A 17,187-nucleotide genomic window follows, 5' to 3' on the forward strand; every position below is an offset into this window, starting at 1 on the left:
GTCTATTGGCCATCCTTCTTTCTTCTTCAGAGAAGTTTCTCTTTAAGTCTTTTGCCCACTTGTTTATTGGGCAGTTGTTTCTTTGAGGATTTGTTATTGGGGGATTTAAATTTTTGAGTTCCAAGTATATTTTAGATATGAAAGTAACACCAATTTTGTGCTGGAACACTATATTAAGGCAAGCATCAACCAGAGTCCTGTAGTTGCAGTCAAAATGGCTACAGATACAATATAGTTCAACGATACAATCTGTTCAACGTTACAATCTATTCAACATCAAACAACTGTGGATTAATGGGCTAAGAACATCCAAGAGGGATTCAGCAAACCAGAAATTATTAGGTTTAAGGAGAATTGTGGGGAAAAATAGAATTAGAGGGATGTGGAAAGGTGAAAGGACAGTGAATTTAACCAAATCCTAACTCAGAGAGGGAAATGGATAGTACAGAATGATAGGAGAGACATTTAAAAAAATAAGAAAAATATGGAAAAACAAAAATTTAAATTTAAAAAAGAAACACAAAAATCATGTAGGTATAAAAATGATATTGAGAGAAGGAAAGGATAGGATGAGAGGAGAAGAAAGATAAAAAGGAAAAATGAAAAAATAAAAATTCTTAAAATTGGCATACTTGAAAGTTATATAGGTATAAAGAAATAATACTACTATTAAAGAAGTTAAGCCTAAGAGATTGTGAATTGAGTTTCTGGATTAAGTTTGTACACAATGAGGGATAAGGTCTAATAATTAACATCAGGTATATATCTGGGGATGAGCAGAACAGCAATGAAGTCATGCAAAAAGAAAGAAAGAGAAAAGAAAAAGAAAAAGAAGGGCCAAAAGGTCAAAACAGATTTTTTTTTTAAAAAAGCACGCACGCACATTCACTCCTAAAATAAAAATTATAAAAAAAGAAAGAAAAATAATAGAAAACAATAATAGTAATAGGTAGAAAAAATAGTTCTTTGATTTGGGGAAGGGGTGGAGGGGAAGATCTTGTAGCTCCCTGTGTCTGTAACCAGTCTCTTGATGGAGTCTCTGATCTGCTTGTGGTGTTTGGTTTGATTTGTGGTTTGATTGGTTTCTTAAGTCAGTTTATTTGAGCTGGCAGACAGCTCTGCCTTACCCAGGACTTTGTGACCCTTCTCCCAGCTAGTTCAGTGGGAGGGAGATCTGCTTTGAGTATCACAGAAGAGGGAGATAGCTGTGTCCTCTAGTTTGGACATGCTGTGATGAGGCTAAGTTCTGGGTAGGGTTGCGGCCTTTCAGCAAACAGTAGCTTTTCCCTGAGAGGCTAGCTCCTTCCACACTCAGAGTCTTGGTTCCTGGGCCATCCCTGGTCTGCAATCAGCAGGATGAAGATTTCTGCTCCTTGTCAGTTCTTGATGGTAGTGAGTAGAATCTGCTCACTTGCCGGGTCAGGCGCCTTTGTCCCAGACTTTCTCTGTTGGTATGGTGGCCGCTGCTACCGCTGCTGCTGCAGCCACAGCTACAGATATCGGAAAGTGTTCAGATCTGTCTCCTTGCCTGGATTTTCCTGCTCTGGCCTCTCTGTACTGTGATGGCACACTTGGTGTGATTCTCTGGCTTAGGACTGTTCACTGGAACACTAAAACTGTTTTCTATGCGAGAGCTTCTTTAGCCTCCAGCTTCTCTGCCGCCGTCTTCCTCCGGTCTCCTAGAGGACAGATTTTATACTGCAACATGTTTTTTGTTGGTTTGTTTGCCCTAACATTGGCCAGTCTGCATACATGTTGACTTCTCTTGAGAAATATCTTTACTTTGCTAAGAAGCACTTAAAAGAAATTAATGAACAACATGTTGTTACCACAGTCAGTTAACAATTTATCTCTCCAAAACCTGTGCATATAATTTAATATCATTTGTGTGTGTGTGTGTGTGTGTGTGTGTGTGTGTGTGTGTGCTAGTCCTGGAGCTTGAACTCAGGTCCTAGGCACTGACCCTGAACTTTTTTTTTTTGCTAGTCCTGGGCCTTGAACTTAGGGAATGGGCACAGTCTCTGAGCTTCTTTTGCTCAAGGCTAGCACTCTACAACTTGAGCCACAGTGTCACTCCTAGACTTTTTTCTGTTTATGTGGTACTAAGGAATCAAACCCAGGGCTTCATGCATGCTAGACAAGCACTCTACCATTAAGCCACATTCCCAGCCCTCCCTGAACTTTTTTGTTCAAGGCTAGTGATCTACAATTTACAGCTCTGGGTATTTTGGTGGTTAATTGGAGAAAAGCGTCTCATGAGCTTTACTGCCTGGGCTGGCTTTGAACTATGATCCTCAGATTCAGCCTTCTGAGTAGCTAGGATTACAGGTGAAAGCCATTGGCACTCAGCTTAATACAAAATTTTGATCAAGTGATGGCTTGTCTTAGTGGAAAAGCCCACTTTGGGGGAAAAAACCACTCAGCAAGTTATAGGAACGGTTCTTCTGTCCATAGAATAATAATAATCAAAGTTACTTAGGAGGCTGAGATCTTGGGATTGCAGTTCGAAGCCAGCCAGGCAGGAAAGTCCTTAAGACTATTATCTCTAATAAACTACTCAGGAAAACCAGAAGCATCACTGTGGCTTAAGTGGTAGAGTGTTAGCCTTGAGCACAAAGAGGCCTAGGGACCATGCCCAGGCCCTGATTTCAAGCCTCAAGACTGGCAAAAGAAAAAAAAAAAGAAACAAATAATTATGATAAGAGCCTTGGCTGGGAAGGTGGCTCAGTGGTAGTGCTTGCCTTGCATGCATGAGCCCTGGGTTTGATTCCTCAGCACCACATAAGCAGAAAAAGCTGGACGTGGCACTGTGGCTCATGTGGAAGAGCGCTGGCTTTGAGCTGAGGAGCTGAGGGACAGCGCTCAGGCCCACAGTTCAGGCCCATGACCAACAACAACAACAAAAAGCCTTACTGTGGTTTTTAGAATTAAGCTGTATGTTATATGTAGATAACTCTGGGAAAGTATGCAAACACTGGTTATTTTTAAGAATAGTTACTACAAGTAAAATACTTAAATCATTTTCATTGTAATCTTTTCCTCATTCTCTGAAGAGAACCATATCAGTCCTTTGTATGCTTTGTTGTTTTTTTACTCATAATCCACCAGCAAAACAGTACAACTCAGCCATGTTATAGAGTCACTCTTTACTTAGTTTCTTCATTTTCTGAAGCTTCTATCCCTCTTGCCTCACAATCCATATTCATTAGTTTTATACTGGTTTTCTTTTTTCTTTTCTTTTTTGTGCCAGTCCTGGAGCTTGAATTCAGGGCCTGAGTGCTGTTGCTGAACTTTTTTGCTCAAGGCTAGCACTCTGCCACTTGAGCCACAGCTCCACTTCAGCTTTTTGGTGGTTAACTGCAGATTAAGAATCTCACAGACTTTCCTGCCCTGGTTTTAAACCATGATCCTCAGATCTCAGCCTCCTGACTAGCTAGGATTACAGGTGAGCCACTGGCACCTAGCTACTAGTTTTGTTATAAATTGTAACAGGAGCCTCTTGTGCTTACCACAGGATGTGTTCTTACACTGACTATATAGAAATAAACCTACCCCATGCACACCTCAGCCCAGACCCAGTTCCTTGTCTATATTGAGAATGGGAAGACATGGGGCGGGGAGGGGGGGGTAAAAAATAAATTGTAACAGGACAAAGTTCTGGAAAAACTTTAGTAGCTTTAGTTTTGTGAGCATGAGGAATCTTGTTTGCTCCCTATGCATCCCTGACTTTTGTCTCATCTTGCCATTTCAGATTTACTACTGGAAAGCCCACAGTTCATCCAGAAGAGACAAGCGTCACATTGAGAAAAAGATCCTCACCTTCCAGGGCAGCAAGACTCACGGCATGCTGCCTGGGCTGGAGCCCTTTAGCCACTATGCGCTCAATGTCCGAGTGGTCAACGGGAAAGGGGAGGGCCCGGCCAGCCCTGACAGAGTCTTCCACACTCCAGAAGGAGGTACAGAAGGGACATGCCTCTGAGATTCAGGAGCTTCTGGCATGGCCTGCGAGGGCCTCCTAAAAAAAAATATGTGGAAACCAAATGGAATTTTTCCCCTAAATGAATACAGCACACCCAAACCTAGCAAAATACCACTCATAGCTGGCTTGAGGGCACATGGAAAGCTTCAAAATTCAAAATGCTGCCCCAGAAATTTTCCCTACACTACATTACTTTATCTGAAGCCTTGCAGATATGTTGCTTATTTAGGTCATTAGCTTTCTGACCTGAGACACGTTCTGTAGCTTCTATAGGTTCAGTAAACACAGCTGAGAAATGTTAGAACTAAATGGGCAATTTAACAGAAATGGGAAATCTAACTATAGAAATGACCATAAGTCACAGAAATATTTGCCAAGAAAGGAAAATATTTCTGTGACTTAAGGTCATTTTTAGTTTCTTTCTGAATGTACTTTCCTAATTCATTATAAAGTTGAGCTGACTTAAGAGGTGGAAGTCCTTGTGCCAGGTATAGTGATACATGTCTATAATATCAGCACTCAGGAAATTGAAATAGGTGGTTACAGGTAACAAAAAAAAAAGGTTATAAATTGACAAAATAGGTGGCGAGGAAAATGGAGGAAAATCTTGACAACTATGGGCTATTGAAGGAGGGTAGAAATGAATCAAATACACATGGATGGAGTAGAGAGTGAGGAGGAGTTTGGGTAAGGACATGGGAACCTAGGGGAGAAGAGAGACCGGAAAATGCAGTCGTATAGAGGACAGAAGATACAGATCAGTGGTAGAGTCTAGGCATGCACAAATTCCTGAGTTGCATCTCTGGCACCACTAAACAACAATCAAAAAAAGTACATGGATAGAAGTTTGAAATGGTACCAAAGTAAGCTTTATCTAATTTGAATTTTAACCCAAGCTAGCCATGTTGACGGGCCAATAACTCATGTAGATCTTTTCTATAAAAGCTCAGTCATAGATTGCCCTATCCTAATTCCTGGTTGAGGGTTCATGATGTTGGCAACTGTCCAGCAACATCGGAGTCCCAGTTCCCATCTTACTACAGGTTCTTGCCTGTTCTCAATCCCATTTTCCTGGGGGAGGGCCAGGGTCCCTTCTGCTTTCCCCAATGAGGCCTCACAATGGTCCTTTGGACAACTTGGGGGTGGGGGTGTAGAAGACTTGATCAGAGGCCTAAAGGACTAAAAAAAGAACAAAATGTTGTGTCTGAAGACACATAGGTAGGAAATATCACTGCTTCTACAGGAAAGTTGTGTGGTGTGAAGTGTTGAGGAAAAGAGGGAAGTCAGCCTTTGGATCCTGGATGCTAAGGATGTTAACCTGTGGGCCAGTTGCTCTTGACATATGTACAGACCCTGTGTGATACTGAAGGCATGTAAGGAGCTCCATGACCCTCCTCCCTTGAAATAGAATGAAAACTATATGTGTATTTTCCTAGGAAGAGTTTTAGTGGTCATCAGTTTGTGTGTGTGTGTGTGTGTGTGTGTGTGTGTGTGTGTGTGTGAGACGTACTGTGGGCCTGAGGCTTGAACTCAGGGTCTTAGTGCTGTCCCAGAGCTTTTTAGCTTAAGGCTAGGACTCTGCTACATGAGCCACAGCTCCACTTCTGGCTTTTTGGTGGTTAGAGATAAGAGTCTTAGCATCAGCCAGGCGCCGGTGGCTCACGCCTACAATCCTAGCTACTCAGGAGGCTGAGATCTGAGGATCGTGGTTCAAAGCCAGCCCAGACAGGAAAGTCTGTGAAACTCTTATCTGCAATAAACCACCAGAAAACCGGAAGTGACACTGTAGCTCAAGTGATAGATCGCCTGCCTTGAGTTGAGGAGCTGAAGGACAGTGCCCAGGCCCAGAGTTCAAACCCTGCGACTGACAAAAAAAAAAAAAAAAAAGTCATAGAATCTTTCCCTCCCATGTTGACTTTGAACCTGATCCTCAAATTTCAGCCTCCTGAATAGTTATGATTACAGGTGTGACTCACTGTCACCTTACATGGTCATCAGTTTCTTAAAGGGGTCTATGATCACCCAAATGTATGATACACTCACTAGTTAGAGGAAGCTTGGAAGCGTATAAATCTCATGGGCAGTGTTGTAAGCCTGAGCTAAGGAGTGGTACAGCAACAAAATGTGGAACAAGGAGGGAATGGACTAAGGTGGTGAATTTACCAGAATTTAGTGTTCTGGGAGATAGTAGAAATGAGACAGAGGGGAAGGTCCAGGTTGTCTCCTTGCTTTCTGGCTAGAGCAAATGAAGGACAATGGTGCCATTAAGGGGTTTCTAGGAAATAAGGTAGATGAGACATTCATCAGTGAAGGAGTGCTGCCCCAGCCATCCTCCTCAGGAGGAAGTGAATAGAAGACCAGGCATTTCTCCCTTGTGCCAGACTGTGCTATGGAGAACCTAACACCCTAAGGCTATCTCTAGGACCAGGGGTTGTGCCAACATTTGAGCTTCTGTCCTGTATGACCAGATCCTGGGCAGCTGTCAGCTCTAAGGATAAACATGGCTCTGCACCTGGGTATCCTGGCTCAGGCCCAAAGCCCAGCAGGCCGGATGTTCTGACTGTTGGGAGACACCTGGTTTGTTGGGGAAAGCAGTCCTCAGTGGCCCAGAACACAGCTGCTTCCTCTCAAGATCTGTTTGAGTGGTTTCACATAGCAGCCAACTTGCTTTTATTAAAAGTCCAGTAAGTACTGTTTCCTTTAAAATATTTAATTCGAGTCCCAATAAAAGAAATCATTATATATTTTGAGAGGATGGTTTTAATGAACTTAAGTGGAAATGATAAGAAGAAAAAGGAGAAAATAAATAAGTTTATGTTTCAGGTAATGTATTTTCAACTGGATCAACATGTTATTGAAAAACAAAACTTTGATATATTGTGTACACATGACAAAATATGTCATTTCAATAATTCTGAAATGTTTAAAATAAACCTCTTTTGTGACTATGTGTTATCATTCAAGTCCCCAGTGCTCCATCATCTTTGAAGATTATTAATCCTTCCCTGGACTCTCTCACTTTGGAATGGGATCCACCAAGCCACCCAAATGGTATTTTGACTGAGTACACTCTAAAATATCAGCCAAGTAAGTTATTGGGAGAAGGGGAGGGAGAACTCTATTTTTAAAATAGTTGTTACTTTAAAATACAAAATTGATATTTATATTTGGAGGGAGAGAGAGAGGGAAAGAAGGAAGAAAAGAAGGAAGGAATGTAGGAAGGAAGGAAGGAATATAGGAAGGAAGACAGTAGTTTCCTGTATCACTTCAGAAGGAACCTCAGGTTTTAGTTTTTAAAAAAAAACTATATATATGTTATTGAGAATTAATTGCTCTGTAGAATAATAGAGACCTTTGAAGGTCTAGAGTGTACTATCATTAGGTTAAGTAGGTATTATCTATAAACAGAAAATGTTAAGATGTTCCTTTGACACAGGCTGCTAGAAGAAGGGCTTGGAGTTATTGATTGTAAATGACTCCATCTGCAAAAGCACAAAATTAAAAATGCTATTGTGATTCAACCATAAAATTCCCCTAGTTTATAAGCCAATGGAGAACCTATTTCCCCTTCATATTATATTGGGCTATATTATATAATATTATAATTATATATTATACAATATTATATGTAATATCATATTATCAGACTATATTGTTTAACATATATGATGTTTGTCAAAGAGTGGAAAAGATCGTTTAAGTCATTGTAAACCAGGTTGATGATTTTAATTTGAAGCAATTATAGACAATACTTCTATAGCAGCTAATGGGAGTATGCTTGTCTGTTATTTCTTTTGACAGTTAATAGCACTCATGAATTAGGACCTCTGTTAGATTTAAAAATCCCTGCCAACAAGACACGCTGGATTTTAAAAAACTTAAATTTCAGCACTAGATATAAGTTTTACTTCTATGCACATACATCAGCAGGACCAGGCAGCCATATTACAGAGGAAGCAATAACAACTATGGATGCAGGTAAGATGGGTATGTATACAATCCATAGGGTTATAAACAACATGGAATAAAAGTCTTTATCTTTTATATATCCACTTCTTTCCTTCTTGCCATAGAATATCCTTCTTACTGAAATAATACAAATACGTGTAATTACTCATTCTGATATATGGCAAAATTACTTATTTATGAGTAACTATCTGGTATTTGTTTCTCAAGTCCACATTAAACTTTCAAACTAAAAATATTGAAGTTAAGTGAAAATTACAGTATTTTGGATATTTAAATGCAAAGTGTAAAGCGATGTTTTCCCCTGTGTACAACTTTATGCACACATACACATATATACTCAGTCATATAATATATACATATATATGTACACATAGACACTAAAATAGATAGATAGATAATTTCTAGATCTGGTTCCTAGCCACTGGAAATAATTTGGCAGTCTATACATTGATTTAAGTTCTCTGCCCAAAAATCAAAAGATATTAAACAATGCATTTATTTTGTGCTTGAGCAATGGACTTAGATTTTGATATCTCATCTGCTACAGAGAAAAGAAAATAGTGCCATTATAATATTAGAAAAGATATTAGCTCTTCCTCTTATAGTTTTAAGTGATTCTGAAATGTTTAAGATTCGATGAAAGTGTTCAAAAATAGTATAAAAGTTTTTCTGCATGTCTCTAAATTTTGAAATTGCTTAAAGATTACTCATTTGATTGTCTTCCATAGTGTAAGAAACTGACATTTCTATCCATATGTAAGTTTGAAATCCAAAGCTTGTTTAAAATCTAGGCAAATACAAGTAATATACTTTAAGTAATGTGTGAGTCTGAATACTGGGTAAGTTTGGGGATATAAACGTATTTTTGTTCCCTGTATCTGTACACTTCATTCTTTTTGCATGCGTTAGCATTTTTTATAAGCTCTATTTTGTATCACTATACATGCTCATGGGTATGTTACATTCTAACTATATAGTGTTCTATTTCTGTTTCCTTCATTAAAGCTGGTATTCTTCCACCTGATGTAGGTGCAGGCAAAGGTAAAATAACTCATCTGCATGACTTTATATATGTGTGAAATTTGCAATGTGAAATGTGGGGAAGTGCAGCATGGGTAGCAGAGAAAAATAAAATATGCCTGGAACAGCCAAAAGGAGCACTTGGCAGACCAAGGCTTTAAAATCAATTTCTAGTCAAATAAAAAGCCATATATTGAATTCTCCCAATTTTTCCCCCGAAAATGCATCCTTAATGCAAATCTTAATGTTAGCTTTTCAGAATATAATTTTGGCTGGATCAGACAGGACCAAAACTGTGGATTTGTCACAGATAGCCTCCACCTGACCATGGCACATATCAAGAATTCTGAAGTCTTAGTGCCATGATGAAAACAGCCCAGGAGACATTCGATCCACTGAGCTTCCCGTGGTACTATGATTCCACCATACACAGACACGTAAACACAGCATACACTCCACCACATTGTACAACACTCCAATTGGAAGTTCCCTTAGACAATGTACTACATCTGGTTTGGAGATGGATCACTCCACTGGGGTTGCCTAAAAATTAATCTTGCACTTGGCCTTCATATTCTCAACTATGTTACCCAGTCATTACCAAACTGTTCCAGTCACCCCCTTCTGAGTCACAGCCAGCAATCCTCCATGGATTGTGTAAGTTCTCCTGAATTTCTGACAGCCAGGGGTGTCAGAAAAACTTACTGGGAGAATGGTGCTTGGTAAATTGTAATACAGCTTTCACCTATGGTGATAAAACATCCCTGAATCTGTGACCCCTAACTGTTGCTCAAGTAGTCTGCTTGTAAAGAACAGTACAGTCTCTGCCACAGGGCACTGTTTCCAAGTGAAGTAGCCACAGTTATGGCTTTTCCTGGGCTACAACAAGCCAAATGAATACAAATAGGAAAGAAGAAAAAAGACCAAAAGTAATAAGGGGTTTGGCCTAAATTGTTCAACTCTTGTGAACTTAGGCTTGGCATTTTTTCTATTTTCTTAGACATTTGCTTATATTCAAAGCCTTGATAAATTATAAAATACATATCAGATAGACTTTAGAGTGGTTGAGGAATAACTATATAACTATATAATCATAATTATACTGTATTTGTGGTTTTAGATGAAAGGACAAAATCATAGGAGTTTAAATTTTCTACAGTATTAGAGAAAGATGTAAACTTGCTTCATTTTATATGTATGTTTCTTGTTCTGTTATTGAGCATTAAAGTATTGGTTGTTTCACGATAATGTACCACTATTTGAAACACTCCAGTAAAAACTTGGTTTTCCTTGGGGGAAACATGTTCCTGTGACCAAACCTAGTATAGCAAAGAAACTGTACTTCAGAGCTGTAGGGTACCGTTTTCTTGGCTTGTCATGTTAGAATAGGATATAAATTCTGGTGTGTGTGTGTGTGTGTGTGTTCTGGTGTGTGTGTGTGTGTGTGTGTGTGTGTGTGTTTGTTCTAGGGCTTGAACTCCAGGCTTCACGCTGTCTCTTCGCTTTTTTGCTCAAGGCTGGAGCTCTACCAGTTGAGCCATACTTTCGCTTCCAACTTTTTGGTGGTAAATTGGATATAAGAGTCTCACAGACTTTTCTGACAGGCTGCCTTCAAACCTCAATCCTAGCTCTCAGCTTCCTGAGTTGCTTAGGATTATAAACCCAGATCCACCAATGTGCAGCTAAGTATGGACTTTAAATGTGATTTTTCTTGACATTGTATGTCAAGAAAGTAAAACAGACTCTGTTTTTGCCTTTAACATGCTTAAGAGATGTTAAAGTAATAATGTGAAAAAATGTGATTTGAACAAAAGAGAAGTGAATTGTTTATTTTGCTAAACAAAACCAGAAAAGGCTTCACAAAGAAAGTAACATTAAACTGGGCCTTGAAGCCTATTGAGTGAAAAAGTAGAAGTGCAGGATTCAAGGAAAGGACAGCTACAATTCTCTACTATAAAACTAGCCAAACAGCATAACCTTAGAACACAGTACTTATGGAAATGGCTTTAAGAATATATTTAAATGCAAGACTAGGTATGGCAATATTGTCTGTAATCCTAGGTACTTGGGAAATAGACATGAGAGAATTATGATAGATAAATAAATAAATAAGTGAGACCCTATCTCAAAAGCAAGCTGGGTGTAGTGGTGGTTTCACATCTGTGGTTCCAACTGTTCAGGAAACATGGAGAGGGTGATGTCAATCTGAGGCCAACCAGAGCATATTTAGCATGAGACTCACAATGAGACTCACAAGATACTATGTCAGAAATGAAGTTTACAACTTTGGGGAGTGGGGGGAAAGCAGGGAAGGTGGGGAGGGAAGGGATAGTAGGAGAAAAACAAAGAAGGGCAACAATGCTTGACAAGAAATATACTCATTACCTTACTTATATAACTGTAACCCCTCTGTACAGCACCTTTACTATACATATATATATATATGTATATATATGTGTGTGTGTGTGTGTGTGTGTGTATATATATATATATATATATATATATGGGAAAACTGAAAGCAAACGAATTGGATATATGGCTCAATGGTAGGTCCTGAGTTCAATCATCAGTACTGCAAAAATAAATAAATAAATAGGAATAAGCTAAATACAAATTTATAGCAGATCTTCCTTTACTACAGTATTAATCTTAAATACTTTCACCAACACCTTCCCATCCCCCACATCCTAGCTTCTAATAGTCACCTTTCTACTCTTCTTTGCTCTAAGTTTGACATTTGTAGATTGTACATAGTGAGATAGTATTCTGTGTCTATTATTTCACTTACCATAACATCCTCTAGCCTTATCCACGTTGTTACAAATGGCAGAATTTTCTTCTTTTTCTGAATAATATCCCATTGTATATATGCCATTCATCTTTGTCCATTGGCTCTCAGTGGACACTTGTTTTCACTAACTTGGCTATTGTGAATAATGCTGCAATGAACTTAAGGCAACTGATACCTCTTTAAAATACTAATTTCATTTCAATAAAACTAGAACAAAAATACCCACAAACATAAAAACAATTTAGAGAAGAAACTCTAGGAGGAAAGGAAATCTGTCATACACACACACACACACACACACACACACACACACACGCACACGTGCACACATACACACACAAAGTAGGCTGCTCTTGTGTTAGAAGCTCCACTACAGATCTGCTTCAGACAACTTTCATAGGTTTTTCCAAGACCAAATTCCTCAGTTCTATAATTCCAGAATATTTTTAGAGACTTCCTTTGGTTTCCCTGATACACAGACATTCATGAAATAACTGTTGCTGTTCACTTTAGATTTTTATTATTTCTTTAAGAAAACCCTCAAAACTGAAAGTAATTATTTCTCATAATTCAGTAATCAATGTTGCTGTATTTCCCAGAATCACAGAATGTGGATGTAATGTTGAATCCTACTTTAGACATGACTTAACTTCTTTAGTGCATACCTCTTTTTCATCCTAAGAAATTCTACTTTGTTCTTTCAGCAAAAACATTTCACTTCAAATGTATTTAACAAATTTTAGAATTTAACTCTAGAGTGTGAATAAACCCGTTGGTGCCTTCTGGCTTACTATAGTCATGCATTTTCTCTAGAATAATAAGTTGTTCTTATTTTTTAAGCCACATAAGTTAATGTATCTGTAAAGCTGTCACTTTTAGTTTAAACTATTGAAGTAGAGCTAATTGAATTATCACTCTCAGGATATTCTAACAATATTTTAAGGTTGTTAGGTGTTACCTTTATACAGGAGTGAGCATGTATTCTCCATATCTTAGATTTTTTTTCCTCCTATTCTCTTATTTTCTTGTCTTTCACACTGTTATCATTATTAGTATTATTATCAATATCATTATTATGTAGTTGTACAAAAGGGTTACAATTTCCTAAGTCAGACTATGAGTACAATGCCATCTTGTCAAAGTAACCCCTTCCTTCATTCTTCCCCATTTTCCTCCTCCCAGCCCTACGCTACCTTAGATTTTTAAGATGCTCTGTAAATTGCACTTTTTTTTCCAGAAAATGCTCTGTGACATATACGTAATAGGGAAGATTGTCTTGTTCTCTCAGATGGGTCAAGTGAAGTAGTTCCTGTTCCTTTCACTTTTTTTTCTTTTGTAACTTCTGACAAACTATGTTGGAGATTTCTTTCGCACCTTTTCCCACATGCCTAACACCCAACATTCTCTAATTCAAGAGTTTCTCAGATCCTCAGATTTCTCAAAGTTTGTGACTCAAAGCAGGTCATAAACTACCATTCTAAGAATCATTCTTTCTCACCCCAAAGCAAATTCTTCAGAGACCTGCACTGAGATGACAAATTAAAAAGTAGTCACATAGTCTTGGAGGTTTTTTTCCAGGCAATCTTTGGTATTGTGTTATGACTTCTGTCCTTGGGATTGTTCAACTATCCCTATCATCCATGGGTAAATGAAGAAGGTGATTGCTGGGACTGTGACTGAGGAACAAAACTTTACCTTGCCCACAACCAATGTGTTACTGCCCACAACCAATGTGTTACAACTCATGCTTTTAATATTATGTGTGTGCATTATTGCTGATGATTTCCAAACACTGACATTTAAGTACAAAACCTTTCCAATAACAAAGTGAAATGAGCGAACCCTGAGTTTGAACAGGAAATTCTAACGATTGTTATCTGCACAATTTCAAAATTTTTAAGCTTACTTTCTATTTGTGTGTAAGGCACTGAATTATGACTGTGTGTTTGTTGTTGTTTGTTTGTTTTTCTGTTGCAAATTTAGTTCAAGCAGTAAATCCCAGGATCAGCAATCTAACTGCCACAGCTGCTGAGACGTATGCCAATATCAGTTGGGAATATGAGGGACCAGAGCGTGTGAAATTTTATGTTGAATATGGTATAGCAGGCAGTAAGAACCCATTTCATTACCCTGCTTTTATTTGGGGGGGGTGCATTTCAATGGGTTAAGAACATTTTTTAAGGATTTACTATGGATTGCCTTGAGAAACAACTTGATCCAATTAAGTAAATTAGAGTTACCTGAAAAAAAAATCAACAGCCTACATATATATATGTATGTATGTATATATATATATATATATATATATGTATGTATATATATGATATATAACCAGGTGCCTCTTTTTATACATTACCAATAACAAGGGGCATAAGTTCCATTGCATTTGTATTTTTCATATCTTCATACTTAAAATATCCATACCACATAAATATGAATAATAGTGAATAATCTGTAAGTAGGAAAGAAGAAAAGGGCTTTTTTTTCAATTTAATTGGGCTTTTTAGTAGCAAAAATCACTATGACTCAAAAGTATTATTTTTGCCCAAACAAAAAAGGGTATAAAATTTGACTGTGGGAGTTTCTGCTTTGTTTGGATATTTGGTGTAGTGCCAAGACAGATAAATTTTGGCCACATCTACTAGAAGATGGACAGCTTTAATTTCCAGCCTTTATGAAAACCCAGTGCCTTTCCTTAGTGCAATATTCTTTGAGTGAATAATAAACTCATGGGCAATGAATGAGTGAACTGATGTTTGGCAAAATGCTGAACATAGTCCAATTTGCTGCTTAGGCATTTATCATGAAAATAAATATTTTGAGAAATAACTATTCCTTTCAATAGAGCAATACTTAGAAATTTTTGAATCTATAAATTGAAATAAATTTAAAGGCTTTAAAGCTTACCAAAAGATTTGCTTGTGAATCTGAAAGGACAGTTCTCCCGATAGTTCACTTGAACTGCTTAATAAGTAACAGTTCTTTAGAGAAACTCAATAGTTTACTGAAGCAAAGTACATATAAGAAACCTTCCATTGTATAAAAAAATACAGTGGGAATGTATATGACTGATGTAAAAATCTAGAGATTCAGTATTTTAGGAATATTTTCATATGCCCTCCATTTTAATTCATTAATTTATTGTGATTAGATTTACAATAATCTAAAATGGTAAATCTAAGAATCCTAGATTTTGTCTTTGGCTTTTAATGTGTTTTCCATTCTTGAGGCTCTTAAGTGACTTCTAGTCCTTTAAAATGTTCAAATTTGTTGTTTTTGCCAAATTTCCGTAGGCAAAGAAGAATGGAGAAAAGAAATTGTAAATGGTTCTCGGAGCTTCTTTGGGTTAAAGGGTCTAATGCCAGGAACAGCATACAAAGTTCGAGTTGGTGCTGAGGGGGACTCTGATTTTGTGAGTTCAGAGGATGTGTTTGAGACAGGCCCAGGTGAGGCACACACCACACCAGCTTTGGCTCTCACACAGTGGTGGGAGCCATGGGGCTCTAACTGGAGATGGGGTGGGTGGAGCTGTATTATGGGTAGGACCATGTATATCTCTTTGGGGCCCTGTTGGGTTGGAGTTTAGGTTTTTAATTATCTTTGGGTCTTTTTACCAAATGAGTTTACTGAATTGGGCAAATCATCTTCCAATTATCTTATTGCCAAAAACTGTTACCAAAAAATTTTAATGTGATTTTAACTTTCTAAGTTTATTTAAATCATCCAATTTTATATAATTTGCATTATGAATTTTCCCTTAGAGTTAATACAAAAATTTTTTAATGTCCTAAAGTTGAAATAATTCATCAGCGTAACAATTCTTTATGTCAAAATGGATAACCCAGCAGAACCCTGCAATCTGATTAGATGACAGATATATTATATGAAACAAGAAATTGTACAATTTCTGTTACACTTCATTGCAGCAAATTTTACTGTCTGTGTGTATGTTATGTGAATGTTACCAAAATATACAAATATAAAAATGCAAAAGTTCAAGAAAGTTTGTATTTGCTCACAATATGACAACCAATCCCTGCTTGCTTAAATTTAAACAAGGGTTTTGTGGCTTATGCAATTATCTTCAACCATCCCATGCCTTCTTGAGAAGACAGTGCATATCCTATGTAACCCACAAATGAAATGGATGATTGGTAGTGTTTTTCATTAACAAAACTTATGATTCTTAAGATCATTTCTTAAAATTTTAAAAATACACAACCAGGGCTGGGAAGGTGGCTCAGTGGTAGAGTGCTTGCCTTGCATGCATGAGGCCCTGGGTTCGATTCCTCAGCACCACATAAGCAGAAAATAAAAAAGCGGGAAGTGGTGCTATGGCTCAAGTGGTAGAGCTCTGTACTTGAGCTGAAGAGCTGAGGGACAGCACCTAGGCCCAGAGTTCAGGCCCCACGACTGGACCCAAAAATAAATAAATAATAAAAATATACAACCATAAATTTTTTAAAGAAAGAGAAAAACAAAAAGGTAGTATCTGATATCAAACATTAAGTTTCAAATATCCATTTGCTGCCACCATGCTTTAAGAAAATAATATTCCTTTCATACTGTTCCTTATACTTTCATATTCATTTATATACAGCATTCTAGGAAAATGTATTAAATATATTAAACCTAAAAGGAGAATAATCAAATGAGAATATTTGAGTCACTGTTAATTTCTTAAGGCTTTTGCTTGTTGTTATTGATAACTTAATTTCCAAGCAGATGGGCACTCATGAAGTGAGTGCTGTTACTGCTCACCGATCCCCCCATGTCAGTCTGAGAACCTGCCCATGCTGGAGCATGGAAGAGCCAGGATCAGAAGCCTGACCTTCCAACACCTGAACAGAGGCTCTTTCTTACACCCTCTGTAAAGGTCATAGAGCCCCCACCCCCAGGAAATAGTTTTCTCAGAAATGATGCTTTTAGTTAGTACACTTGTTCAACCCCTTGTTCTGGACCCCCTAAGGACTCCATGTGTTCCTGGTTTGCAGATGAGTTAGAGTCACTCTCAAATTCAAGTGGCAGTTTACCCCCCTTTTTCAAGAGAAAAGAAAGCCCTTTAGAAAATCACATTGTTTCTTCTTTGGTAGCATAATCCCTACTATTCCAGCAGCAACTGCTAGGTAGTTCAAGGTGAGTGACTGTGAGGGGTAAGTCATTCCTCTGTGCCAGTGAGGGAGAGACAAGACAGGGCCACAGCCAGTTATTGTCACTTTCTGTAGATAGATGACACTACTAAAAAGAAGAAATATTGATGAGAGTCCAACTTCAGTGAACTCAGTACTGCTCAGAGCAAATATGGTCAGCACTGTTACACTCTGCTCTGTGTTCTTCCATCCCAGTTACAATCCTGAGGGTTACAGGATGGACCCAAGGGGAAGCTCTGACCTACTGTTCTTGCTCCTCTCTCCCCCAGTGCTAGGTT

At 38.0% G+C, this 17,187-nt stretch overlaps 1 protein-coding gene across 11 annotated transcripts in view; it reads left to right on the top strand.

Moving 5' to 3' along the window:
- Nrcam (neuronal cell adhesion molecule) overlaps positions 1 to 17,187 on the top strand; it is a 278,463-nt gene that overhangs the window by 245,306 nt on the left and 15,970 nt on the right. For 7 of the 11 annotated variants that reach the window (XM_013024020.1, XM_013024022.1, XM_013024026.1 and 4 more), the window contains 3 exons: positions 3,752 to 3,956; positions 6,944 to 7,066; positions 7,781 to 7,966. In XM_013024020.1, coding sequence (XP_012879474.1) covers positions 3,752 to 3,956; positions 6,944 to 7,066; positions 7,781 to 7,966 — 514 coding nt within the window. Of the gene's footprint in view, positions 1 to 3,751; positions 3,957 to 6,943; positions 7,067 to 7,780; positions 7,967 to 8,953; positions 8,990 to 13,742; positions 13,869 to 15,052; positions 15,206 to 17,187 lie in introns of all 11 variants that reach the window. The other 4 variants (XM_013024021.1, XM_013024025.1, XM_013024031.1 and 1 more) reach the window with 2 other exon arrangements.

The sequence above is a fragment of the Dipodomys ordii genome, unplaced genomic scaffold (assembly GCF_000151885.1).
Source record: "Dipodomys ordii isolate 6190 unplaced genomic scaffold, Dord_2.0 Scaffold72, whole genome shotgun sequence".
NCBI classification, from domain to species: Eukaryota; Metazoa; Chordata; class Mammalia; order Rodentia; family Heteromyidae; genus Dipodomys; species Dipodomys ordii.